A 26,800-nucleotide genomic window follows, 5' to 3' on the forward strand; every position below is an offset into this window, starting at 1 on the left:
TGATATTATGAAAGTTAGATACCTAAAATGAGAAATCTCAAAATCGAAGTCCACGAAGCAGTAGAAGCATCTTCTTTTTTGTTTTTCCCTAGGGCGAATGTTTTTAGGCAGAGAGCTCATCTTTTATTAGTAATAAATTCAACATGTCATTCTTTTGTTATTAATGAACATTAAAATCATGGAAAACAAAGAATTAAGTGCTCTTATCTTTAGAATCTATCTTGAGAATAATGAAGCGTAGAGATGAATCATTCTTTTTGTTATCAGTAGTAAATTGACCACCAAAAGGAATTAAAAACATTTTAAAATGATTATTAATGTTGAAGGTATCCAGAGTTAAAAGATACCCAAATAAAAAAAAAAACAAGGAAATAATTTACACCAAGTAGCTGAGCTGTATTTAGAACTAATACAAATTCATGATGATAATACAATGTGCAATGACAGCAAATATGACAACAATACAGTTCACTCTCTACCTAAACTTTGACAGACGATTCTATTTAAATAGGGAACTGAAAATGCTTCTAGAATTAGCACTGCAAGTGTTACTTCAAAAGCCACAATTAGCCAATCATCGAAACATCTGTCTCAACTATCTAATTTCCTAGTTGTGCAATACCGTCTACAAGATACTGAAACAGTGGAAAAGCATGTTCATGCGATGTTCCGCTTTCTTAATCTGCTCGCAATGCTGCCAATGGCAGGATTTACATCTTCAAGCGATTTGTTTGCCTTCTTAGCCGCAGCATTCTTTGCACTGTGCTCATCTGAGCTAATTACCCCAGCTTCAATAGACGAGTAGATTTCTTCAGTGATCTTTCTGGTTTCTACCTTGCTTTTATTCTCCTCGGGATCATTGTGAACACAAGATGAATCTTCTGCAGAGGTCGACTTGGGAGAACTTAAATCACCAGAAATTGTCTGCTGCTGCTGCGTCTGAATAAGATAATGCGCCACAGACTTGTATCCCAAATTTACAACCTGTTTTAGAACAAATTATCAAATATCTAGTAGGATTTAAACTGATCAAGAAAATTCAACTACATTTAAATCTTTGGAAATACTGGCAACACTGACAAAATGGTGGTCACTACTAAAACTAAAAGCTCTTAGATGTTACAAAACATCAGTTTGCCCTATGAGAACAAATTGTTCGCTTCAAAGTTTGTATCAAATTACTCCCAATCATATTTTTTCAATTACTTTACAAAAAGGAACATCTACTAGACAAACAAAGTTGGTATCATTAAGTGTTAATTCTTCTTAAATAAACTGTCAAATTGACATCATTGACTTTGGAGGAAAAATTAAATTGGAGCAAACTCGAAGGGCATGATAAGTTTTCACCTTTTTGTATAGAATGCCAGTGGGGATCAATCCTTTCTTGATTCTACATAAACTACAATTGCAGATGCCTCGACAGACTGGACAAATCCAATTGGGATTCTTGCTGATTTCCAGAATATTTTCACCATATCTAGAAAGGGCAGTGCAGCTTAGAACTGATTAGCATATGATATAAATGAGTAACTGTTAGGAACTATGGAGGTTAACAGAGAACCATAAACTTATTGGTTCAAAGTAACAAGTTAAAATCATTCGAATGCCGTAGCACCTACCACAATAAATACCATATTTGTAGGATACAAACTTTAAAATGATGCCCAAGAAGATTATTCATACAAGATAAAAGAATAAATTGGATAACAGAAACGAATGTTTTGCTAGAAGACCAGATTATAATGTATAAGCACAATCTTATTGATTTCTCCTCCCTTCTTTTTGTAGAAAAAAAATTACCTCGTAAACAAACAATTTCCACAGAATTGCCCCTGGAGTAGCTGACATTTGCTACAGTGAGTATGATGAGCAAGTGTCTTTTGCCTGCAAAAGTGGAACAAAAAGCTAATACCACACCACCTTGACTTTCTTAAATGAAAACTTAAATTGAAAGCTAAAAGTATATAAGCAACATGATCATTAAGCATGGATTGAAATATCGAGCCAAATCAGAGTTTCAATGCCTGGATGGCTCAAGATAGTATTGTCAGTGCCAATATTTGTTGGAGGTATGCCAACGGAAGCAAAGAGGAGTAGAAGCCGACATCAGTGTAGGTGTGTCGAAGGAGAAGGAGCACTAGTGTCAGTGAAAGGGAGAAGAGGAAGGGTGGCAGTGAAAAATAAAAAGAAGAGTAGGAGACAAGGCTACCCAAAGGAGGAAGGGGAAGCTATGGTTTCAATTTCTTTCAGCGCGAAGGAGAAGGGTTTGGCGCAAAGCTTGCATTGTGACTTCTAGTGCCTAGGGGGGAGACCCATGATATGGAGATGGGTTCTATGATGTGGGGGAGGCAGACACGAAGATAACTGTGCAAATGAAGATCCACGTCAACAATCTCACGTGGCACTCAACGGACAAAACAAAAAGTTTCATTGGTCTCGATTGGCACAGCTCGTGATTTTATACGCTATCATTTTGCAATATTAATATGTTTTACATATTTGTTGCTTATGGAACATGGAGAGCATCATATGACCAAGGCAATGTTGTAAATGGACGCTAAAAGATGAACTTAACTTTGAACTCATCTGTAGCGTGAACAATTAATTTGAATGGAGTTTTTGTTTTATATTTGAAGTAGTTGAGATCTTCATAATAGTTGGCCACAGAATGTATTTGGACAACAAAACTTATGCAGAATATGTAGAGTTCCAAGCAATTGGGTACAATTTCATCAGTTGAAAAAGAAAGAAAAAAAATCAAGTATTAGGCAGAACAAATAATGCTTGAAAGCACACAAATTCATAAATAGAAAGTCTACTTAGGATTAGATGGAAAAAGGCAAGTATTGGGCAATGCTAAAAATGACAGTTGAGGTGCGTTAAGTTAGCAAAAAAAGCAGAATATCTGCTTTAAGTTTTGTCTTCCCGATGTCACAATCCCAAATGTAATTAACTTTGCTGTGAGTGTGTTAGTAAACTGAGTAGAGTGGCTCAAATCTTGCAACACTATAAAATTTTGCATGAAGTGAGAGGATTAGAAGAGTAAAGTAGCATATATTCTTGCTCACCTGCACTGATGGCATGTTTTCCCATTTATAGGATCATATATGCGCCTTCCATCTTTACCATATCCATCCACTAACAGTGTCCAACTCGTCTCAAATGTGCCTAGTAACTTCTCATGTTCAACTGCATAAACCTCTTCCTTTGCACCTGCTTCAACTGAGTTGCTCTTCTTAAAGTTCAGGTTTTTATGACCATTTTCGGCATAGCTAACTGGGGCTACATTTTGCAATCTAGTTGATAACAAGTGAACAAAGTTAACCAATACACAAAGAAGTAATTAAGCAAGCCTCCACAAATTAGGCGTATGCTACCATGGTTTGTCAGAACGGACGAGAATGCCTCATGTCGTGTCAAATTTTGAGTAAATAACGTTGGTTGCTATGGGACAGTGTTCTTGGGCATTATAATGGCAAAAAAAAGGCATGGAACGAAATGACTTGGATTCATTTTTTACTATTTTGTTTGCATTTAAGACAGATTTGACTTTGTTTTGATTCTTATTTTTTTTTTTAATGTTTTGTATGCATTTTAAAAAAAAGATTTGATATGCGCATCACATCGCTGCCTTCTTTTTCAACATTTTGCAAATAATGCAAGACTACCTATCTACCATACATAAACATATTGAAATTTGAACATATTCATTTTTGACTTATGGCCATCCACTGAGCTCCTTCATTTGATTTCTTCTATCATCATTTCCGCAAACAATCTTGTTTAAGGTAAGTTTTTGATTTTTTTGGTTTAATCTACTAAGTTATTAAGAATTCTTTATTTTTATATGATTCAAAAGTAAAATATTAGCTATATAATTGTATCATATAAGCATAATTATAACCAAGCTGTTAGTTAAATTTTTGATATGAATGATTAAGATATGATTGTTTATCATTTATTCTTATTGTCTTGTTTAGTGTTTTAGGCGCATCCTCAAACTGTTATCACACCATTAAATGTTCAATATGTGTACTCATTATCATGATTCTTGAATTACCTGTACTCTAAACATCAATATAAATAAATAATAGTTTATTATGTGAGTTTTTTAAGGTTATGAGTTAAAATGATGTATCATTATTTATTTGTATAGAAGGACATCAAACCCTAAACCCTGATATTGGTTGGCAATTTGGTCAAATGATGAATGATAACCATAAAACAATACAATGTAAATTTTGTTGAAAAGTTATAACGGGAGGAATTACGAGATTAAAACAGCAAATTGCACGTGTTACTGAAAATGTTGAGGCATGTCACAAAGCTTCTAAGTAAATGTTATCTATGTTATGAAAACATCTTCAAGACTCTAAGACAAGTAGTAGTTTAATGTAAAGAAAAAAACAAATAGTCTTAGAGTCAATTACACAAAATATATATGTATCAGAAAGTGGTAGAGTGAAAATGATTTCGAAGATTATCAAAGAAAATCGAGAATTACCAAAGTCATCAAAGAAAGTCGTAAAATCGTTATGGTCAAAACATTATTTATATATTGTTTACTTTGACCATGACAATTACACATCTCCTCTTCAATGACTTGTTTTATGACTTTCTTTGATGCTTTTTGTAATTCTCGATTTTCTATATCTTTGATGTCATCTTACCATTGCTACCATTTTTTGATACACGTATGTTTTGTGTAATTGACTCTACGGCTATTTGTTTTTTCTTTACATTAAACTTCTCCTTGTCTTAGAGCATCCACAATAGCTTGGGATATTTCTCCCAAGTATTTGTGGACCCCACTTCCATATCATCTTTTAAATATCTCACTATTCAAATATCTCAACTTCCACAATGAAATATTCCACCAATCAAATATTTATGGGTCCCACTCATCAAATATTCACTCTCAAATATCTTCAATTCCACAATTAAATATCTCATCAAATTTAATTAACTTACATTTAATTCTAACAAAAATTTAATAGAAATATAAATTTAAGTTCATACAAATACAAATACAAATACAAATATTTTATAAATTTAAAATTACAATACAGAGATACAAAACCATATTTAATTAATAAAATACATAATAATAAACTATAAATAATAAAAGTAACATGGAGCAGCTAAAATAAACCAAATTAACTACATGTTCAATTTTTTCTTCAGTTGTTCACATATCGCTAGATGATTTTGAAGTTGTTCATCAGTCATGCCTCGTGTGTCCATTACGAGGAGTTGATGTGCTTGGATGAGTTGATCAACTTTCTTATTGTTATTATACTCTTCCAACTGCGCCATTGATTGTTGCATAGCCTGATTCAATTCATCAAGTATGCCTACTCTTTCTTTGCCTTTCCTCTTTGCTGCCTTCTGTCCCATTGGACGACATCGGATTTCTCTATCATCTATATCAGCAGTTGTATTAGGATTAGAAGAGTCAGTATGTGCACCTGATGATTCTGATGTTCTTGCTTTTTTTGTTGCCTGTCGATCTGAGGATTGAGGAGCATACATAGGACTATCTTTCACGATTCTCCACACATGCTCATATTGGAAAGTAGTTTTAAAAGTACTCTTGTATTCTTCATGAGCTCGCACCATCAAATCCTCATCACTCCATCCGCTTGGTCGATCATTATACCATTTATTGTAGATTCCATTGTATCTATTTACGATCTTTTTCAATGAAGCCCAATGTGATTTTGCTTTCTCCGCAGTTCTCTTTTTAGCTCCTTTAGCTCGATTGGTATTGAAGTATGTCACAACTCGTTTCCAAAATGACTCACTCTGCTGGGCATTATCAACTACTGAATCTTCACTCATAATTGTGTAGGCCGCTGCAAGGAGCTTATCATCTGCCACTGTCCATACTATTCGCTTGTTATGGTCTTCATCTGATTCGTTGCCCATCTCTGGTGCTTGATTGAGAATAATATCGTCGGACCCTATTTCTGATGAAAATGGAGGAAATTGTGAATCAAGGACTACATAAGGTGTACCTTTATCACTGTCAATTGCATCAACACTAGCTCTTCTCGATTCATTTGAATTAATCTCTGGTGATTGAAGCTGATTAATTCCATGAGATGGGCCTTGCATGAAATACTGATTACTCTGCCAATATTCTGGAGGATATGTATAAAACGGAGCTCGAGGGTCGCCACTCAAAGAATTTGGATAACTTTGGAAATTATGGTAATATGGTGGTGGGTATGGAAAAGGTTGGAAATTTGGTGGATGTTGAGTGGGAAATGGGAATTGAGGATTGAAGAAATTAGGACGGGCTCGAGAACTTTCTTCACTTGAATTTTCGTCGATATTTGGAGAGTTGAACAAATCCCTAAAATAATGATCAGAATTTTTATCCATCTCTCTAAATTTTTGGTAGGCAATGGATATGAAAATGATGAAAATAGATGAAAGAAAGGATGTATATATAGGGAGAAATTGAACGTTATCGAACGTTTAATTTTTCGAACGTTTTCGAACGGTTAATTTTTCGAACGTTTTCGAACGGTCCATTTTTCGAACGTTTGATTCCGAACGTTTGATTCCTTGACAATTAAATCTTCTAACGTACTCTTTTTAATGTTTGCATAGTTTAAATTTAATTAAATTAAAAAAAAATAAAACAAAAAAGTTGTCGGCAGACTCATATAAGGTGGGGCCCACCATATTAAAAACACAAAAAAAAAAAAAAATAAGTATTGGCAGCCCACTTTTTGTGGGCCCCACATGAAGAAATCACCGGACACAGATGAGTGTCCGGTGATTTCTATTATCCCATCTAATATCTCCCACAATGGGAGATATTTGGGAGTGGGGGATATTTAGATAAATATCTCCTCCAAATATCCCCCACTGGAGATGCTCTTAGAGTTTTGAAGATGTTTTCGTAACATTAATAATATTTCCTTAGAAGCTTTGCAACACACCTCGACACTTTCAGTAACATGTGCAATATGCTATTTAAATCTCATAATTCCTATTATTATAACTTTTCCGCAATTTTTACATCGTATTGTTTTACAATTATCACCCACCATTTAACCAAATTGTCCACCAATATTAGGGTCTGGTATCATTCTAAACAAATAAATAATGATACATACTTTTAACTCATAAAATTTTAAAAAACTGACATTATAAATTATTATTTATTTATAATTAGATCTTGAAGCTTATAATTAGTGTTTTAGAGTATTGATAATTTAAGAATGAAGATAATGAGAACATATTGAACATTTAATAATGTGCTAACAGTTTGAAGATGTGCCTAAAACAGTTTGAGGATGCACTTAAATACTAAACAAGACAATAAGAATAAATGATAAACAATCATATCTTAATTCTCACATCAAAAAATGCATTACATTTCTATTTAACTAACAACTTGGTTATAATCATGCTTATATAATAAAAATATATAGCTAATATTTTATTTTTGAACCACATAAAATAAAGAATTCTTAATAACTTAGGAGATTAAACTAAAAAAAATTAAAATTTTACCTTAAACAAGATTGTTTGCTGAAATGATGATAGACAAAATCAAACCGATGACCATAAGCCAAAAATGAATATGTTCAAATTTTAATATGTGTATGTATGGTAGATCGGTAGTCTTGTATTGTTTGCAAAATGCTGAAAAAAAGAAGATAGTGATGTAATGCACATATCAACTCTTTCTTTTTTTCTTTGGATACAAACAAAACATTAATAAAAAACACACAAAGCAAGGTCAAATCTACCTTAAATGCAAACAAAACAGTAAAAAAAAGAATCCAAAGTCTGTTCAAGCTGTTTCCATGTTTTTTTTTGTCATTACAACGCCCAAGACGTCGTCTCATAACAATCAATGTTATTTACTGGAAATTTGACACGGCATGACGTGTTCCTGTGCCGGAACGCCGTCCATTCTAACGAACGATGATCTAAACAAATCAAAATAGCTACGGCCAATGCAGACAAAACCCTTGAGTTTCAAAACATAGAAGGATAATCTGTATGAACTGGATCAGAGAACGGAAAACTTTAGTGTCCCCCCTGAAACCACCTAAACAGAGAGATTACCAGTGGCAACCAAAGAAAGGTAGTAATAGTATCACCCCAGAAATCATAACAAAGGGAAGGAAAAAAAACACCTGGAGGATCGCCTTTTCGATGTTGACGAAATCAGAAACTTCTTCGCTCCAAAATTGCCGGTGACGTCTCCCCTCCTCCTGCGGCGTTGGGGGGAGGGGTTCGGTGGAAGATGAGACTTGAGTTGGAGGGAGAGGTCGAGTATGCCGAAACTCCGCAATCTCTCCATGTTCTCCTTGATCCTCTCACCTCGCAGCCTCTCGTAATCTGCGGGACTGGCCGGGGCCGTCAGCGATAGCGCCGCCTGAGGGGGAGGAGGGGAGGAGGGGCTCCCCCGCCGCCTATCCCTCACCTGCTTCCAGTGGATCGCCGATGCCTCGACCGTAGCCGCCTTGCCTCGAGTGGCCACCATCGCCTCCCCTCTCGCTCGATCGCTCGCCCACGACCTAGAGACGGGGAAGAGTTCGTCTTCCTCGATGCGGCTGCCAACGGTCGAAAGACAGACGGAAATAGGAAGCCTTCTCCCTAATGCGTGTCACGCGATTTGCGCGTGACCTGTTTTTGTAATCAGGTGCCCATCATGGCCATTGGACCACGTGGCGGTTGGTCCGGCCTATGAAGTTTTATATATTTTTGAACAGTGGAGGTTATTTTGAAAGGGCTAAACTTTGTCCGGGTCAAAATGAAAAGTTTCCGTCAATTAACACCGTTACAACAACCCATTGCGATACGAGACAATTAGTTAACAATTAACGTCCTAAATCCCCGGAATCTTTTCCGATTTACTCGAAAAAGACAACCGCACAAGCTATTTCCACTTCTATCCTTCTCTTAATATATTCTCTCTCCTCAATTATGATAGTTAACATTGTAATATCTTTTAAATATAGGTAATATAGTCATTACGCCTCTGCGTTCCGTTCCTATTCGTCCTGTTTCCGACACTCTTCCGATTGTTGCTCTTCCCTTTTTTTTTTTTTTTTTTTGAGAGGGCGGGCGAGCGAGCGCGAGAGAGAAAGAGGAGATCGAAGAATAGGATCGCTGCGATCGAGGCGAAAGAGAAGGAAACGGGAGGCAATTTGAGTGATTCGTCCTCTGATTCTTCTTCAATTCTTCGGTTAGCCTTCTTAAATTGCTTCTGCATTTTTAGTCGGATTGGGTTCTTTCTTCCGTGCGGCCGTCTGCTTTTTGAATCCTGTCTTTCGATCTTTTGCTGCAATATGTTTTTATTGTTTTTGATGGCTGAGGGAGTTTCTCTCTCCTGCATTTTGTCTGTCTTGCTTTGCGAATGGGGCGGGCGATTCCCGATTTGTGTTTTTTTTTGTATGTTCTAGGGTTACTAATTCAAGAGTATATGATGGGGTGGTAATGACTTTGATTATGTTGTTTTTATCTCTGATGTATTAGTTTTTTTTTCTTCATCTATCATCTTATTGACGCCTGGGCAGTTGATCTTTTTCTTCTTCGTTTTCTCTTTAATTTGAAGTTGTGGGATTGGAATTTGTCAAAGCAAATGTTGATTTTTTTGTGATATTTTGTCTTATGGCTTCGATATCCTTGTTTGCGCCTCTATACCTTTGCCATTTTTATGGTTTGCTTGTGGAATTGTTTGAACGTGCATCTCTGGCAGTAGAATCAAGTTTTTGTCTTGAGTTTGAATCAGTTCAGTTTGCTCTTTGGCATTTCAAATTTACTGTTAGCCGTGATTATTCAGAAAAACATTTAATGGAAGTTCATATAAGGTAGTTGGGTTAGTTCTAATTTTTATTTTGTCTCCGAATCATGGTTAAATATGTTTCTTAATTGATTATTAGTTGGCATTAATGGCTCCAATTTGATAGTTTATTGTTGTTATTAGTAAATGTATACCTTTATGCATGTGACTAAGCAGTAAAATCCTGAATTTTAGGAAGAAAAGGAATCCAAGGAGCATACTAAGTTCTAAGTATATTCAATAATTGTCGAAGACTCTTGCAATGTAGTAGTAGAATTTTTTATTCTTTCATTTTCTGCATGAGTCGCATGTGTTTTTTTTTGTTCCTAAAAGAATGCTTCGATAAAGCCAAGGAGCATATGCAAATAATATCAGATTTTTTGGTTGAAGTGTCAACTTGAGGATTTAGTTTAATTGTTATGACTGTCTTTAATGGACAGAAGCAGTTTCAATGTCTAGCATCGCTATCTGTTCTTGTGAAAGTTGCTACTTTACATTTTTTAAACTAGTTTGTTCATAGGACAATCTCTTTTTGGTTTGAATGGTCTAGCTGGGTTGGGTGATTCATCTTCTCCATGTTGATCATTATCGTTTATGACTTGTGCATTGGGTTCAACTGTAACCAGTCGCTGCCCCATTTTTGAGTTGAAGACATGGATCAATTTTGCCATTGTGATCTATATAATATTAAGGTTGGTTGATCAACCATTTATTCCTAAAGGCTTGAGATGTTAGGAAACATACATGATTGCCTTAAACTTAATACATTATTGTCACAGTCAAGATTACTATGATAGCATATCAAGGTTGATTGACTAATTATTCTTTCCAAAATCTTGAATTTGTAGGAAAGGCATTTAACTATATTTTTATGTTTAATCTATTAATGCATACCCTTGGTAGCATTTGTAAAGATCATTCGTACTGTTAAGCGTGCTAAAGTGATTTTTTTTGGTCTTCAAGTTTCTTATGTTACCCTGGAACTATTGACCCACGGTCAAGCAATTCAACCTTTATGAAGTAGGATTTCATGTTTCATTTTTTATTATTATTATACTTACTATTACGATAAGTGTAAAAGATCTAGGACTGGTATGGGAGTTTCTATTAGATGTGCAAGACATTTACTAGCTACTGGCTTAATTTACCTATCCCTGCCTTTGAAATTTTTGCAGGCTATGTGATGATGAACTGTTTGAGCATACATAAAGTTGAATAAAGAGGAGGCTTTTCTTCTATTCTCCTGCAAGATGACCAATTTTAAGCTAGGAAAGAAGCAAACCTTTGCGAGCTCATCCTGTGACGTTCAGCCTACAAGTATGATGGAGCCACCTTCTTCACCTATGAATCTTAATTCTGTCAAGCCAAAGGAACAAGTTCAACCTCAGTCTGCAGTGAATTTACCACATGGGAAATCATCCTTTATACTTCCAAATAGTGACATCGATGAATTATTGGAGTGCCCTGTCTGCAAGAATGCAATGTTTCCTCCTATCCAGCAGGTTTGTTGAGCATCAACTGGAAGATCATTATTTCATGGAAATTTATATGATAGAGTGATGCAATAATTTGCCTTAACGGATCTTTTTTCTGCAGATTATGCTTGTGCGTGTGTGTTTTTCCTTAATCTTGTTATTTAGAATTCACATCTGAGCGCTTCTCTCTAAAACTAATACCTTTGGTTTATGTTTTTGCAGTGTCCAAGTGGGCACACTTTGTGTTTTTCTTGCAAAAACAAAGTCAACAACAAGTGCCCAATCTGCCGAAAGGAAATCGGTCACATCCGTTGTTTAGCACTGGAAAAACTTGCCACTTCACTCCACTTATGTTGTTCATACCACTGCCTCGGCTGCAAAGAAATGCTGCCCTATTACAGCAAGTTACAACACGAAACACAGTGCATTTACCGGCCTTACACATGCCCCCATCCTGGTTCAGATTGCCCCTTCACTGGAGACATTCGCGAACTTCTGTCGCATCTGAGACAATGCCACAAGTTGGATCTTCAAGTAGGAAGCACTTTCCATCACCGTTATGTGAAACAGGATCCTCGTTCTGTCGACAATTGCTCATGGACTCTAACTGTAAGCAAAATTGTTTCCATGTCATACTGCATTTTTCCTATGACTACTTCAATGCACGTTGGTTAGTTTCTCATCTTTTGTTCGGTTCATGTTGATTGTTATCACTTCCATTTGTTATTTGCCCTCAGTTATTCAACTGCTTTGACCGTTACTTCTGCCTGCACTTCGAGGCATTTGTGCTGGGATGTGAGCCGGTTTATATGGCCTTCATCCGTTTCCTAGGGGAAGAGTCCGAAGCTAGAAAATTCAACTATTGCCTTGAAGTAGGAGGTCATGGACGCAAGATGAAGTGGCAGGGTGTGCCTCGAAGCATCAGGACTCACCACAGGGTGGTCCGAGACAGCCACGATGGGCTCCTGCTTCACCGGAACTTGGCCATCTATTTCTCTGGTGGTGATCAAAAGGTGCTGAAGCTGCGAGTCTCCGGCAGGATCTGGAAGGAGACCTGAGGCATAATCCAAGGATTATGGAAAAGCATCTCATCTCTTGTAGAGGGTTCCATTTTTTTTTTTTTTCCTCATTTTTAGCTGTCTTAGCAGTTGCAGTCCAGGGTCTGATTGAACCTTTATGTGTTTAATCCTGTGGGCTGGTGTGATTTTGCAGAAATATCTTCTACTGCATTGCTAAAATCTTAGTATATAATTGCAGCTTGATTTAGCAAATCATTTCCGGGTGAAGTTTAATTTTGTTTTAACTATTTGGAACAATGTTTTAGAAACTGGTTCAATTAGTTTGATCAGAACGCAGAGGCCGATCAAGCTGGTTTGAAAAGTGGGTCGTCTACTTTTAAATTTATAGGGTGAAACTTAAATATTTGAATTATTTTAAAAAAAAAATTAAGCCGACTTGAAAATATAGTTGTAAATGAGTTGAGTCATGCCAAGTTTGGTAGTGTCTACACTTGTCCATAAGATAATCAAATTAAATTAAGTTGGGCTTAAAATGAATCAAGCAACTGAAATAATTGTTTAGGAGTTTGAGCTTGATTTAAGCTTGAATTAGTTTGATTTAAATGTCATTGAACTTTTAATTTAAACTGATTTGATTATTTAAAATTTTTATATTTTTAGATTTATTTGATTGGTTGTTATGTTGGATAATATAAATTTATTTATTTATTTTTAAAAATATGTTTTTTTTTACTATATTGATAAACATGATTTATAAACTTTGTTAATATGTGAATAGATCACAATTTTAATTCATCAACATGATTCATAAACTTTATTCTTGAATGAAATGATAATTGAATGTATTTAAATTTGTTAATTTAGTTTAATAAATTATTCAAATTTATTCATGTAATTAATTATATATTGAACGCATAAATAAATTTTTACTAAGTTAAACATCAAACTTTCTCGCAAAAGTTTGATTTATTTCCAACCTTATTTGAAATGTCACACTAGCCTTCAAACTCTTATTTTAAAACATTGCTTTCAACCATTCAGTGATAATAGGAAACCATTCCATTTAAAGGCCCGAGGTTTTTTTTTTTTTTTCTTCGACTAAGGTGGCGTTAGATTTAGGGGTTTGGAAATGAGGGAATGGATTTATTTCTAAACTTTATATTTGGTTGATGGAAATGGATTTAAGATTTTAGAACGAAACCCAAAAACTTGAGTATGGATGAAACTCACCCTCTCCCTCGAGTTTTGATGAATGGGAATGAGAATTAAATTGACAAAAATTTCCTTAGTATATTTGTTCACTTTTTCTTTCATTTCACTCTCTCTCTCTTTGTTCTCTCTCATCATACTTTCTCTCTTCTCATTTTATCATCACACTTTCTCTCTCAACATACTTTCTTTCTCCTCATTCGCCCTCATCACATATTCTCTACCATTTTATCTCAGTATTCTCTCTCATCGCACACTCTCTATCCTCATTTTTTCTCTTTTCATTCTCTACTCATTGTTCTCATCATACTTTTTCTCTTCTAAATCTCTCTTTCCATACTCTCTCTCCATATTTTCTCTTATTATACTTTCTCTCTCTTTATTCTCTTCCATCACATTCTCTCTCCTCATTTTCTCTCATCACACTTTTCGTCTCTTCATTTTTCCCCATCATACATTCTCTCTCATCACACTTTCTCATTATACTTTCTCTTTTCTCAATCTCTCATTTTCTCTCAAACATACTTTCTCTCTCTTCATTTTTTTCTCATCTCTTTCTCTCAGCACATTTTCTCTCTCATCATACTTTTTCTCTTCTCAATCTCTCCTATCATGCTCTCTCTCCTCATTTTCTCTCATTATACTTTTCTTCTCTTCATTTTTTTTCCATCACACTTTCTCTCTTATCACATTTTCTCTCTCATTATTCTCTCTCATCATATGTTTCTCTCACATTCAACTTTCTCTCTCATCTAATTTTTTCTCTTATTTTCCTCTAAGAGTAAAAAAGGAAATTTAGGTTCATTCTGATTGAAAATATTAACTAACCAAATATTATTTTTGATACTCAAACTCATACTCATTCTCATTCTCATTCTACAATACTATGATACTCATTCCCATTTTGATTCCTAAGAGAGAACCAAATGTCACCTAAATTAACAAACCCCAAAATTTGAAATGAGCATTTATATAGTTTCTTTTTTTTTGAATTAGGATGATTTTTATCTCGAACTGATAAAATTAGGATTATTTTTAGCTCAAACTAATAAAAATGAATAATTTTAAAGAAATCATATGTTCTATTTCTTATTAATTCGAATGAAAACAGTATATTACTCTAATTTGTCAATAATTTTAATATATATATATATACTATTTATATATATATATATATATATATATATATATAATTTTTATATCAATGTATTATTGATATGTTCTAGCGTAAGAAGCTCATTTTTTTTCTAAAAATACATGAATTTTTAATACTGGTATTGGTTTTTTTTAGATTTAAATTAAAAGTGAATCGAATATTTTCACCTCCATTGACTTGGAAAACCGATATAACGGGAGAATGCACCCATAGGTCAAATAGATAGGCCAAATATATCACTTCCCAGCGCAATCTAACAAAATTCGGTTCGTGCTCCAGATAGATCCGTTTCCATCCGACAACTAGCGTCCCGCACGAGCGCAGTGGCAATTAATCCGGTGAGTTAGCGGGAGATTCTCTACACCCCGCGCCACGAGGCTACAACGCGGACGTCCCCCGCCGCTTTCGTGTGGTCCTTTTTTCTTGTTCTTTATATATCTCGCCGTTTCCAGAAGCCAAAGGGGGTGCACCAAAATAGGCCGGCGATGGCGGAGAAGCCTCGAGAAGAACCGCCGCCCGATCGCCGGAGGCCTGTGATCAAGTCGGGGATTCGGAGCAATGGGGCCCGGTTCCGGGCCGCCGCCGGGGAGACCGCGGCGGAGTGCGCGGCGGTGTTCTGCTGCTGCCCCTGCTGCCTGGCGAACCTGGTCGCCGCCGCCGCCGTCAAGCTGCCGTCCGCGATCATCCGGAGGGTCCGGCGGAGGCGGCAGCGGAGGAAGGAGCTTCTTTGCCTGAAGGAAAAGAAGACGAAAGCCGCCGGGAACAAAGTCGGCACCACCGTTCGCGACGACGACGACAGCCGCGGCGTGTTCATCTCGACGGCGGCGTACGCGGCTTCGCCGTCGAATCCGCCATCCGAGGAGATGATCGAGTTAGACAAGAACATGATCGCGAAGTTCTACGGCGCAGGATTCTGGCGCAGCCCTTCGCAAAAAGAGAAGTAAGAAAAAAACACACAAAAAAGAGAAGATTCCGATCGAAAACAAAAGAAAACAGCATCAAAAGATGCGATCTTTGATTGGATTAGATGCTCTGTTCTTGGTGATCAATCCCACTTGAATTTGAGATTTCTCCTTGTGAAAGATGAAGATTTCCCATGTTTGATTCCATTGAGAAAAGGGGTGGAACTGGAAATTGGGGGAGGAATCAAGTCTTTGTTCTTGGTGCTGACTCTTTGGTTGGTTGACTTACTTAAACATATTACCATCAATCAATCAAACAACAAAACATATGAACTTTTTAATCAATACTATACCTAATAGAGTTAAGATGAGATTTTCTCCAAATTCAAGAGTAAAATTAATTGAGTTATTCCCCTTGATCAAAACTAAATCTAATACTAGGTTATCTCATGAACTCAATTGAAGGAGATACGCTTAAACATTTTACCATAAATCAATCAAACAACAGAACATATGAACGATGTGCATGTCTCTTGGAGTGTATCGATTAATTGGAAACAAGGAAATTTGCAACAAAGATCAGGAACCATACCTTTTCAAGTAGCACACACCTCTCTATTCACAAACGGCCACAAAATTAACAATTAAGAGTATGGCAGATTCAACAGCTACTTAACCCAGCACTGAAACCTGTTGGTGCATGATTTCGGCTTCAGGGAGGTTAGCCACTGCCTCACCTTCCTCAGTATTGTCCTCGGGAGAAATTGGCTCTGCTACATGCTCTGTGGAGTTCTCTATCTGAAGCATCTCGACCTTAGGCTTGGAGTTTCGCACATTTTTGTCCGCCCTGCTAGTTTTCGATTTCTGGGATGGGAGCTTGGTGAGTACCTTTTGCTTTGGGTTCTTGGAAGACATGCCATTTGCCTGACCCTTGCTGGTTGCGGCAATGTCATTGGATTTGGTCGAATTCTCACATGAGTTGGCAGCTTCTGACGGATTGTCTATTGCAGAGACAGATGATTTGCGACGCCCAAGTTTTGGTGACCTGGGGCGTGTGGGAGGGATCTGTAAATCATCAAGGTTAGCGACCATAGTGCTTGTTCAAAATAAACTGTTTAAAGGCATTATATTTGGACGTGCAAAACTAAAAAAGAAATATTGAAGGCAAAAACCATTGTCCTGGTGAGTTTTAAGAGCTTAATAGGTTAAATTAGTTTTGAGGAAAACTAGGCCAAATTTTCTGCTCCACATCTGCCCCCCTGTATTTCCTCCAAGTAAACAGGATTTTTTTTGGGTATATTCCCCCATGATGCTTTCTTTACGTGCTCATGTATATATCTTCAATACATGTGCAATTATATTTTGCATTTTTTATGATAGGCAAATCTACCCTTTCCCCACGAATAAAGAATGTTTTTTTTTACCCTTTCTTACTTCCTCCCTAGTATAAAGTATAGACTACCTAAGCAACTCTACACTATAAACTCAGAATTTTGCAGTTCAGCATAAGTATTCATCCTGTAGATATCGAGGAGATGGTAGTCCAGACATTAATGACAAGTGTGATAAAATCAAAGATATGCTTAAATATTCTTGCAAAGAATTGGAAACTATTTATCTTAAAGTAGATGCGCTAAGTAAATATTCAAAAAAAAAAAAAAATCCTAGGAGACAAAGGACGGTACTCAGGTAGGCCTATTTATTTGATGATAATGGCATCACCAATCATAACTCATTGATAAACTTGTGATAGAACACGGAAGCCTGTGAATGAATGACCTTACCAATGCCTAATTAAGGTTGTCATAAGAAAGATGGTAACCGTACCTTCTTCAATTCAACTTTGGGAGGACTAGGTTCTTGATAAAAATTTGGCATTGGAGTGGCTTTGAAGTTCAAGCTCTTCCTCAATCGTCTAATCTCAGCCTCATGATTTTCCTATAAAATATTGTTTTTCTCGATAGCTTAATTGTCATCCAGTCAGGAGATTTTTGAAGGACAACATAAAAAACCCACATTGAACGAAAATGAGCACCTGAGATTTTGCCTGCAAGTTGGTCTTCTCAAGTTCCTTTGCATGATTCTGCTCTTCAAGCTTCGTGAAAACTAAGAAAATAAAGATTGGATATTAGTTCTTTACATTCTTAACAAAATAACTCAGACAAATGAATTCAATCACAAGACCTCTTTGCGTTTCTCAGCACGCTTTATCCAACCTAAAATTAAAACCACAGCCAGTGCTCTTCTTGCACGTGGTGTTGTACTTCTGGAATAAACATAACAAAAACCTCAAACGGAAGTCTAAAAGCTTAAAACATGAGGACATTAGATAAGCATGAAAATTACGACGCAGTGGAGTGGGCATCATCATCCTTTTTGGTTGAAAATGAGCTATCTGAGAATTTTGTTTTGACATCATATGCCCTGCATTACATGAAAAACAAATAGAACTTATTACAAAAGTTAAAGACAAATAATATTACATGGTTAAGTCATTTTTAAGCATATATTTTGCTTCAAGTTGTGGATCAGGTGCGTAGACAAGCATGCAATTTTTGCAGCAGTTTCATTGACAAAAAAGTTCTGTGCATATGAAATTATACCCTATATTAAAACAAAATATAAGCATAGTTACATATGGATTAATCTCTGTTATCTAATGTTCTAATTAATTTCCCCAAGCATATCCAAAGAAATTGTGCCAAATAACAGATTATTCAACAAGAAATAGATAAAACCATAACTAATGTTGTATTAGAAAGTAACAAAAGCACAGGAATTACATGAAGGTAAGGGAAACATGCAAAGGTTTTTTTTTTGTGTGTGTGTGTGTTGTTTTGTTTTGCAAAAAGAAGCAGAAGTACTTACTTTCCATCTTCTGCAGAAGGACAATTTATAGGAAATTTTTCACTAATAATTGCCTCTCCTAAGTCCTTGTTCATTGCCTGGGTGAGCAAATGGTTATAAAGGTTTGACAAAAGTAAATGGTATTTTGTTAGAATAACCTTCTTCACGTAGTGTAGGGAAAAAACAATAAAACCAGCCATGTTTGTACTAACCGATGTTTTCTGAACACCCGATGCAGTAATCTTAGCAGTAAGATGGCCTGCAAACTTGCAAGATAACTCAAGAAAACATAATTTATTCCCAAATTAAAAGAGTAGGAGAAAATCAAACCATTTGTGTTTGATGATGCAACTCTAGCCTGCCTTGTGGAAGTTAAGGTCTTACGTGACCCTTTAGAAGGAAAGGATAAACTCTGTGAAAGAGCCTTCCTTTTCTCGTGGGCTTCACCCAGAGAACCATTTAGAAGACCGGAACCTTGCTTTGTCTTCTTGATTTGACTAATTGCATCAGATCCACCTTTCTGCACAAGAAATAGTGAAAATCACATCTTCTACAGAACACAGTTTTCCATGTTTGTGCAAACAGACTACAGAAAAGAACCAATTGCCTTGGTGGAATTTGATGTTTTCTTCTCCTTAATCGATTCAGAGTCTTCTTTCCTGTCTTCAGAGAAATCAGGGACTTCGACTTTTGATGTGTCCTCAGAGCTACTGCTTGCAAGAACAGCATCAGCACCGTATTCTACAATTCCGTTCTCCTTGTTTACTTGAGAACTAAATCCGTTGGCCTCCGGAAATATTTCCAGAGATCCTTTAATAAGCTCCACTTCAACTCCATCACCAGACTCCATCTCCGCAAAGGAACCTACCACACCAACCGTGAGTTTAACTCTGCCAAATTTCATTACAAGATTTTACGTTTTTTGTAAAACTGTATCAGAAATCCTAAAGAAAATAATGGTAATCTGGTCCAATTATATTTCTTGCTCAATGCTCTGGCTCCACACATCTCCCTCTAAACAGAAATGAAAGAAAAAATCTCCGGCCTGGCGCTAATCCAACTGAATTATCCAACATTATCACGAACCAAGTAAAAAATTACTTATGTTAGAACATGCTTATTTTCTTCATTCCAACTTCCTTTTTTTTATTCTATCGAGCAACTTGATTTTAATTCGCAATTTTCGACGATCGCTATACACCCCCTCCCCCCTTTCTAGCGTATGAAATCAACCATATGGAATCAAGATCTCCGTATGAATGTGGAACCAATCGTATGGAATCAGGACCTACGTATGATTTTTTTTTTGTAAAAATAAAAATATTCTTTCAATTTAATATTTTTTTTAAAAAAAAAATCAGTATTATAAGAAGATACTTTTGGTTAATCATGTTTCTTCAAAGTAGTCACACCATTGAAACACATATATATATCCATAAATATTTCCTGAGTAAATGGGGAAATCCTGTAAGAAAAAAATGATTAATATGTCAGGTATAAAAAGAAATTCTAAAAATGATACTCCCAATTAGTCTCAAGAAAAATCTTGTAAGAAAAACAAGTAATGATTGTGTTAAGATAAAATATCTTCCATAATTTATCTATATGTATCTAATAGAAGTCCGCAATACTGGACCACCGTCTAGAATGAATGTTATCAACTTTTACTCCAATAAACAATGACACTCAAGTCTGATCTATCTAAAGGATGATTTCTTAACTCAATAGCAGCATAAAGAACGAAGTAGAAGATACTAAAAACCCCGCGGTGGTAATAATCACATGTTGAAGATAATGTGCTTTCACTATCTATAATAGTCGAAACTTTTTTGCCATCTTGATCAAACTTTTAAAATCCAAGTTATATATATATATAAAAGTTCGGCCCACAGGCTGACTTCCGCTAGTAATCGATCGTCCCCGCTGACTTACCAAAGTCTCGGCCGTCTGCCTTTGCCACATCAAATGCTCCTATTTATACCCTCTACGCTGCTTCTTAATTCTCATCCAACCCATTCTTCCTCTCCTCCTCTCCTGTTTGTTCAACTCATCAGCACCAATCCTTTTCTTTCAATCTCCACAAGCCATGGCAAAGCATCACGCCGCTACCTTCTTCCATTTCCTTCTTCTCTCTGCCATCTTCCTCAGTTGCCATGCAACAAGGCATGAGCCAGCAGATCATCCTTTAACCACTCACCATAAGGTACTAATTAACTTCAGTATCATTTTTTTTTAATTACTGAGTTTGTTTGATCTTTCAATATAGTTGTGCTTGAAAACAGACTGTTGAAAAAGGCGGCAGCAGCAGCAGCAGCTTCCATGAAGAATTTTGTGGAAAAGGTGTTGATGAAGAAGAGTGCTTGATGAGGAGAACCCTTGTGGCTCACACTGATTACATTTATACCCAAGGCAACAAGAACTAACTAGCTAATAAATCTTATATATGCATACATAATTAAGGAGATATTAATTGTGTCAATTATTGTCTTGCTATGTTCTTATCTGTTGTGAAATTATCTTCTCTATGCTTTCCTGTCTTAGTTTATATATTTTTTTGGAGAAAATTAAGTTAATGCAAACGATGCAATATATCCAACAATTTACTTAAGTAAATCAAGAAATAAAACAGTAAACACTAAATTGGTGTGAGTCAAGAATATTATGCTTAGGCCAAAATGCATAAGATTGCATTCATGCTGTCTATTGATTGCAACACACTAAATTTAGTTTTTTTGTTCTAAAAACAAAAAAGGCAATGTATCATCATTATGAACATTATAGATACTGAGTTAACTTTGACAGTGTAAATCAATTAAAGTATTCAATTTCTAAAATTAAATTGGCCAATAATAGATATTTACTCTTTTTAAAAATCAGTTTACTGCATGTCTCTCCTTTATCTCCTATGACTCGAGACACTAAATTTGGGACACACAATAAAATCTCCATTAATGGCTCTCGAGAAGGGCAGCCGAGTTCTAATTAAGGACATGGTTTGCTGTGCATGCTGAGTCCTAGATTGTATCAATCTCATCTCAAGTCAAAGATAAAAGTAAATGTACTAATTATTTAAGCATTTTGGAATTGAAGAACTAAACTACTGCTCTATTGACTTTTGTAGGAGTTTGAATAAAATTTTAAGAATAATAATAAAAAAAATCAATCACCAAAAAAGCCATGATTCTTATTCTATTTTATTTTTACTTAGTCACTACGCAAAGCAGATAGCAGAATCCACAGACAAAACTTGGCTAAAGACTAAAGTTCCTCTTTACCAATGATCCAATGAAAGGGTACTTTCACCATGACACTTGTTTTGCAGAAACGATATCTATAAAACTATAAAATTGGTATATCCATATCTACTAAATTGGTCTACATGCACCCACGAATTTAGTAAATTATGGAGTACATAATTGATAAAATACACATATTTCATCATACTTGCACACTATATGCAAGAATATCATACTGTTGCACTTACGTGGATACATCTTGAAATATAGAATTAATGCATCTATAGTCCAGTGACCAGTGGAATGCTCATTTCTTTTCGTTATACAATAATATATACAAGTCTACAAAATTGAGGCATCCATGTTTATTAAACAGTTCGCCTATATTCACTACATCAATGCATCTTAAACACACAAAATCGGATGTCTACGATCAGATAAAATATTTCAAATTTTCTACTATACTTATTTTAAGATTCACTGCAGAAAAGATATGTGGCCAAGACACCCAACTTTCCAGAATCCACCATACTAAGCTAAAGCTAAAAAGGAGCCACACTGAATGCTAATAATTTAATCTCGCAAACCTGGATGCAGTATGATGCCATGAAGTGTGGAGTTTCTTTTTCAGGCCTCATCCTGATCCTGTAATGCCACAAAGTAGGATGCAAAGTGGTTTAACCACAAGTGAAAAGTCATGAAGGAATGGATTGCATTAATGATGTTTTAGTTGGTATCCACACAGTGGTGGCCGTGGTGGCGCTGGTGGATCTCCAATGGCAACTAGAGGAGGCTTTGCTTTCAGGAAAGTGTCAGCGTTGACCTTGTGCTTCATTGCAGATCTTGGTGGAGCACAGAAGCATGCACTTTATGCAGGATCTGTAATTAAAGATGTGGCTCAACTCGAGTTAGAATTGCAAGTGGGCAAGTGAGCAAGAATGAAAAATTCCAAGTGGGGAGAAAAAGAATCATCTTATTTTAAAGAACTCGGGCACTGGTCAAAGTACAATGCAAGTCATAGATAGTTTGTACATAGATACCTAAGACAAATAAGAACACATGAAAAATATAAAATCTCATAATAATGAAGTTCGGATTAAACTAAGGATTAAAATACTGCAAGACAACAGACAAAATTAAAAACAATTGTGTTCATTCTATTAGAGATAAGAGATATGGCAAATTCCAATTGCAATGCAAACCTTAAAAATATTGACTACAAGACATTTACTCAAAGATCAATTCATCTGAATGATTGCAAATACATTTCTGAAGAACAAGCCTGAAAAAAAAAACTCCAAGTAAAACATGTGGTACACTAAACATCCAATTCACTACCCTTGGGACTGTCCATAACAACATCAAATCCACCTTCCACAGAGAAGAGTTGGCCATATAGTGTCATATTGAGTTTTTACAGGTTGAAAAGTAAGTTACAGGTAAGGAAAAAAGAAAGGGTATTCAGACATTGCCAGTTATTAGTAACCATATGAGCCACAACTTACAAGATCTTTTTCTGTAGAATTTTACAAAGTCGATGGTATCAGAGCCAGACCTCTTTATCATGGGTGTATTGGCTGTTGGATCAGGGCTGTCCCAACTCGAATGCATGCTAGTTCCATGAAGAGGGAATAAATGTTGTATGATTATAACTAGCTTCATCTCCAAAGCAAGGTGATCCATGTCATGACCAAACCGACAGGCAATATTTCTGACATGATAGCGTTGTATATACTAAAAAGAGATAATCTTATAAGTTTATATGGTAGACAGACAAGCAGATCAGGTGGTCAGTCATTTTAGCTTGGTGGATCCTTTACCCTTTTACAAATGATATCATTAGAGTCAATCCCTGCTCTTCACTAGTGAGCCTGGGGACCCATAGACAATAACCTCAATTAAGAGATGGATGTAATTTTTCTCATTCACATACTGGAGTTTTTCACAATGGGAGTTAACCTAGAAGATAGGCTAATCTCCAACAGAGAAACTTTAAAAAGTTTGGTAGGTTGCCATAAATACATGATAGTTGACCAAGCTTATGCTATTTTGTAATTACTAAGTGAAAAATTGTCTTCTGAAATGTGAAGGATAATCTTTGATAGGCTTTTTGTTCAACATGTGCAGCAGATGGGTAATCAAATAACATGAATGACATGCTGAATGACATGCTGAATGGCATCAACACATCTTCAGTATGCTACTCCAGAGTACATCAACTAGTAAATAATTTCATTGTATGGAAGGTCTCATTTATATAGTAAAGTGCTTCTAGAGCTGCTGGTGGTGACTACATGCAAAGTAGGTACTCCCAATCGATGATTTTCTAGAATAAGTTCAAACAGTTTGAAACCTCTAGATGAATCTTTAGTAGACTAGTTGCCTTCTGTTTATTCTGAAAAAAGTTGAAATATTTGAGACAATAAGAGAATGGATAGCCTTATAGTTGTTCAGCAACTATCTGTAAAGTCCTATTGTATAACTCTTTGAAAAGAAAACCACTCTCATCTACTTCTCTCCCCACTATTTCCTCTTATGCCTACATGAAACAAAGAGTATCATAATGCTGGTGTCTATAAGTAATTGTAATCCCCAAGTAGAAAAATAGTAACTTCTTATGGTGCTACAATAGATCTATTTGACAAAGATAACTTTTTCATTAATAATTCAAACAAACAAAACAAATCTTGAAGAACGTAGGATTATGAATAACAAGTGAAATATGTGTGACTTACACAGGTGTATGTTTTTTAAAAAAAAATAATGCATAAGAAGGCAATACCCCATTTGCACACAAAATAAAATTTCAAGAACGCAATAAACCCTGAACTATGTTGAAAAGTAAAAAAGGTAAAGCACTCATGATTTGAATAGAGAATTTGCTATTTAAGCTACATATTTCTGAAAGACAACGTTCACATTAGGTTCCAAAATTTAAAATTTGACTCAACATAAAACATAATGTAGATGTACTATTGTCTACAACATCAAGATACTCTCAACATAACACATGTACACTGGCACACACTATGTCTAACATCATGTACTTTCACATTAAGTTTTATGGAATTTTCCAAAGATATAATTTTTGACTTTCGACATATATGTAAAGCATAATGCAGTTGTACTATTGTCTACATCATCAAGATACTTTTGGCATAACATCATGTACATTGGCACGCAATTTGTCTAGCACATAGGATCAATGATCAAGCTTCCATTAGATAAACATTTTGCAGAATCCACTATCACTCTGATAATTTTCTATATTTCTCTTGCACAATGTATGCTGATACTAATGGAGCACCTTGGCATTGTATCTATATGTCAGTAAGTTCAATCCTACCAGTAAGGGTAGTGCCTTAACGCCACTCATTGGTCACCATGTGTATACCAATTAACAATTCATATGACTTTTTTTTTAAAAAAAAAAGTTGGTAATTGGTATACACACGGCGAACAATGAGTGGGTTCAGGTACTACCCTTACTGGTAGTATCGAACTTACCCTATTTGTCCTTCTATCCTAATTCATCAACTAATGTATTATCTGCATTATTTTCTTCTGAAAAACAGAATAGCAAAACCCTCAATTCTTCATATATGTATCTTGATAAGACCCGGAAATTGCACTTTGAACAATTATCATGAAAACAATCATGCCAATGAAAAGTAACATGAATTTCCAACGGAATAATATTGTCCACCTTATCGCCATGTGTTCAAAGAGCATTGTTGTTTCCAAACATGAGAAGTTGCAATGCTAAAAAACATACTTATGCTGGTGTCAAGAATCTTGTTCCAACACATAATTGCATGCACAAAGCAAGACATATAGTGATTGAAGCCAATGATTTAGCACTGACATATCTCACCACCTCCAAACCTCTTTCTGCTACCTCCCTGTGAATTACTGAAGCCCCTTTCCTTGCAGAATCAGACAATTTCCAATATAGAAAATCAAGAAACGATCTCACGGTCTCAAATGTCACTCTACCTGTGACATCAAGAACAAGCTTCCTGTTGCAGGGAACTGCCAATGTGGAAGAGACTCGTTCAGCCCATGCAACACTATTGTTAGCATTGTGATCGTTAAGACAATTCCTTTGCCGATTAGATAGTTGTTCCAACACTTCTCCTTCTCGCCCAGTAATGTTTACTCTGCTCACTGAGGAGGTCAAGGAGCCATTATTATTCATCACATGATGAGAAGTCCTGACAAGGGTTTCAACAGCCCCATTACAAACCGAAACTAATATGTCCTTCATCTTTGCCTCGTGCTTGGGGTTCGTAAGGCCAGAGAAAATCTGATCATACGGATTGATCACCATAGTCTTCTCAAGGTACACCGTGACAGCAGTGCTCACAAACTGCTGAATACAATCAGCAATGAGCTCCCGGGAATTATCATCAGAAAGCAACCGAAACCAAGTTGGGATAGCTTCATCACTATGCCGTCCAACTGATTCACCACCCTGACCACCCGAACGGATAGCCAGCACGAGGTTCCTCGCGAAGCTTCCCACCACTATAGAGGCGAATCCCGTGCCCTCTGGGGAGCAGAGCTTCTCAAAGAACCGATCGGAGAAGCCAGGGGAGGCAATTTGAGGTCCCAACCCGCACGATCCAACCTTTCCACCTCGTTCTGAATCGGAACCCAAACCCCGGACGATCCCAACGGTAACGGCTTCCGAGAAGCTCGATACCGACGCGGTGAACTCCTCCGACGCTGCGATCTTGGCCAGCTGCTTCAAGCTGGTCGGGATCTCGTCTTTTTCCGAACGGAGGAACCGGTTCAAGTCATCAGAGACGAGTACGACGGCCTCGGAGACGGAGACGAGAGCGTTAAAGAGGCTGGCGAGCTGCCTCCGCCTCCGCGCGACGGAGGGGAGGTGGTAGAGCTTGTAGGCGCCATAGCCGGAGAACCCAACGGCTGCGACGAGGATGAGCCACCGGCGCCGGCGGCGGGAGATATCGAGTGCCGAGGACGCGAATTGGAGCGCCATGGATACGCAATTGGGGCGTAGGGTTCCGTGACGGAAAAGAATGACCGCGTTTCCCAGTCATTTCTTCTCTGCTTTATATTTTTATATATATAAAAAAGGAAGAAAAGCAGCCACACGCCACTCGTAGTCAATTT

The 26,800-nt window shown here is 36.4% G+C and overlaps 6 protein-coding genes across 6 annotated transcripts; 2 read left to right on the plus strand and 4 right to left on the minus strand.

The window, feature by feature from the left end:
- Positions 1-390: 390 nt before the first annotated feature.
- Positions 391-8,634, minus strand: LOC121982322. The gene is made up of 5 exons (XM_042535339.1): positions 8,166-8,634; positions 3,072-3,299; positions 1,804-1,887; positions 1,351-1,480; positions 391-984 (listed from the first exon to the last, which is right to left on the minus strand). Exons 1-5 carry the CDS (start codon positions 8,513-8,515, stop codon positions 658-660), a joined length of 1,119 nt encoding a protein of 372 aa, XP_042391273.1. The 5' UTR covers positions 8,516-8,634; the 3' UTR covers positions 391-657.
- Positions 8,635-9,084: 450 nt separating this feature from the next.
- On the plus strand, positions 9,085-12,563 carry LOC121982326 (E3 ubiquitin-protein ligase SINAT5-like). Its single transcript, XM_042535342.1, has 4 exons — positions 9,085-9,220; positions 10,993-11,319; positions 11,515-11,901; positions 12,030-12,563. The coding sequence occupies exons 2-4, from the start codon at positions 11,068-11,070 to the stop codon at positions 12,348-12,350; spliced, it is 960 nt and encodes a 319-aa protein (XP_042391276.1). The 5' UTR covers positions 9,085-9,220; positions 10,993-11,067; the 3' UTR covers positions 12,351-12,563.
- A 2,598-nt stretch (positions 12,564-15,161) lies between these two features.
- LOC121980142 lies at positions 15,162-15,620 on the plus strand. Its single transcript, XM_042532106.1, has one exon. The coding sequence runs from the start codon at positions 15,162-15,164 to the stop codon at positions 15,618-15,620; it is 459 nt and encodes a 152-aa protein (XP_042388040.1).
- A 427-nt stretch (positions 15,621-16,047) lies between these two features.
- LOC121982327 (protein WVD2-like 5) lies at positions 16,048-17,678 on the minus strand. The gene is made up of 3 exons (XM_042535343.1): positions 17,614-17,678; positions 17,406-17,516; positions 16,048-16,643 (listed from the first exon to the last, which is right to left on the minus strand). Exons 2-3 carry the CDS (start codon positions 17,454-17,456, stop codon positions 16,251-16,253), a joined length of 444 nt encoding a protein of 147 aa, XP_042391277.1. The 5' UTR covers positions 17,457-17,516; positions 17,614-17,678; the 3' UTR covers positions 16,048-16,250.
- Positions 17,679-17,753: 75 nt separating this feature from the next.
- On the minus strand, positions 17,754-19,313 carry LOC121980144. The gene is made up of 6 exons (XM_042532107.1): positions 19,033-19,313; positions 18,756-18,945; positions 18,638-18,684; positions 18,447-18,523; positions 17,925-18,002; positions 17,754-17,844 (listed from the first exon to the last, which is right to left on the minus strand). Exons 1-6 carry the CDS (start codon positions 19,273-19,275, stop codon positions 17,754-17,756), a joined length of 726 nt encoding a protein of 241 aa, XP_042388041.1. The 5' UTR covers positions 19,276-19,313.
- A 2,784-nt stretch (positions 19,314-22,097) lies between these two features.
- Positions 22,098-26,732, minus strand: LOC121982321 (protein PHLOEM PROTEIN 2-LIKE A10-like). Its single transcript, XM_042535338.1, has 2 exons — positions 25,368-26,732; positions 22,098-22,540 (listed from the first exon to the last, which is right to left on the minus strand). Exon 1 carries the CDS (start codon positions 26,664-26,666, stop codon positions 25,437-25,439), a length of 1,230 nt encoding a protein of 409 aa, XP_042391272.1. The 5' UTR covers positions 26,667-26,732; the 3' UTR covers positions 22,098-22,540; positions 25,368-25,436.
- Positions 26,733-26,800: the final 68 nt, after the last annotated feature.

This window comes from Zingiber officinale, chromosome 5A, assembly GCF_018446385.1.
Source record: "Zingiber officinale cultivar Zhangliang chromosome 5A, Zo_v1.1, whole genome shotgun sequence".
In the NCBI taxonomy this organism is placed as follows: domain Eukaryota; kingdom Viridiplantae; phylum Streptophyta; class Magnoliopsida; order Zingiberales; family Zingiberaceae; genus Zingiber; species Zingiber officinale.

What these genes read in the sequence shown, in the direction of transcription:
- LOC121982321 (XM_042535338.1), bottom strand. Translation starts at nt 26,666, where the DNA reads ATGGCGCTCCAATTCGCGTCCTCGGCACTCGATATCTCCCGCCGCCGG.
- LOC121982327 (XM_042535343.1), bottom strand. Translation starts at nt 17,456, where the DNA reads ATGCCAAATTTTTATCAAGAACCTAGTCCTCCCAAAGTTGAATTGAAG. An exon ending in CCAAAGTTGAATTGAAGAAG is followed by an intron (nt 16,644 to 17,405) that starts GTACGGTTACCA and finishes GATGATTTACAG; the next exon opens with ATCCCTCCCACACGCCCCAG.
- LOC121982326 (XM_042535342.1), top strand. Translation starts at nt 11,068, where the DNA reads ATGACCAATTTTAAGCTAGGAAAGAAGCAAACCTTTGCGAGCTCATCC. An exon ending in TGTTTCCTCCTATCCAGCAG is followed by an intron (nt 11,320 to 11,514) that starts GTTTGTTGAGCA and finishes ATGTTTTTGCAG; the next exon opens with TGTCCAAGTGGGCACACTTT. An exon ending in ATTGCTCATGGACTCTAACT is followed by an intron (nt 11,902 to 12,029) that starts GTAAGCAAAATT and finishes ATTTGCCCTCAG; the next exon opens with TTATTCAACTGCTTTGACCG.
- LOC121982322 (XM_042535339.1), bottom strand. Translation starts at nt 8,515, where the DNA reads ATGGTGGCCACTCGAGGCAAGGCGGCTACGGTCGAGGCATCGGCGATC. An exon ending in TCGAAAAGGCGATCCTCCAG is followed by an intron (nt 3,300 to 8,165) that starts GTGTTTTTTTTC and finishes GTTATCAACTAG; the next exon opens with ATTGCAAAATGTAGCCCCAG. An exon ending in GGAAATTGTTTGTTTACGAG is followed by an intron (nt 1,481 to 1,803) that starts GTAATTTTTTTT and finishes TGCCCTTTCTAG; the next exon opens with ATATGGTGAAAATATTCTGG.
- LOC121980142 (XM_042532106.1), top strand. Translation starts at nt 15,162, where the DNA reads ATGGCGGAGAAGCCTCGAGAAGAACCGCCGCCCGATCGCCGGAGGCCT.
- LOC121980144 (XM_042532107.1), bottom strand. Translation starts at nt 19,275, where the DNA reads ATGGAGTCTGGTGATGGAGTTGAAGTGGAGCTTATTAAAGGATCTCTG. An exon ending in TGCATCATCAAACACAAATG is followed by an intron (nt 18,685 to 18,755) that starts GTTTGATTTTCT and finishes GCAAGTTTGCAG; the next exon opens with GCCATCTTACTGCTAAGATT. An exon ending in GATGCCCACTCCACTGCGTC is followed by an intron (nt 17,845 to 17,924) that starts GTAATTTTCATG and finishes TGTTTATTCCAG; the next exon opens with AAGTACAACACCACGTGCAA.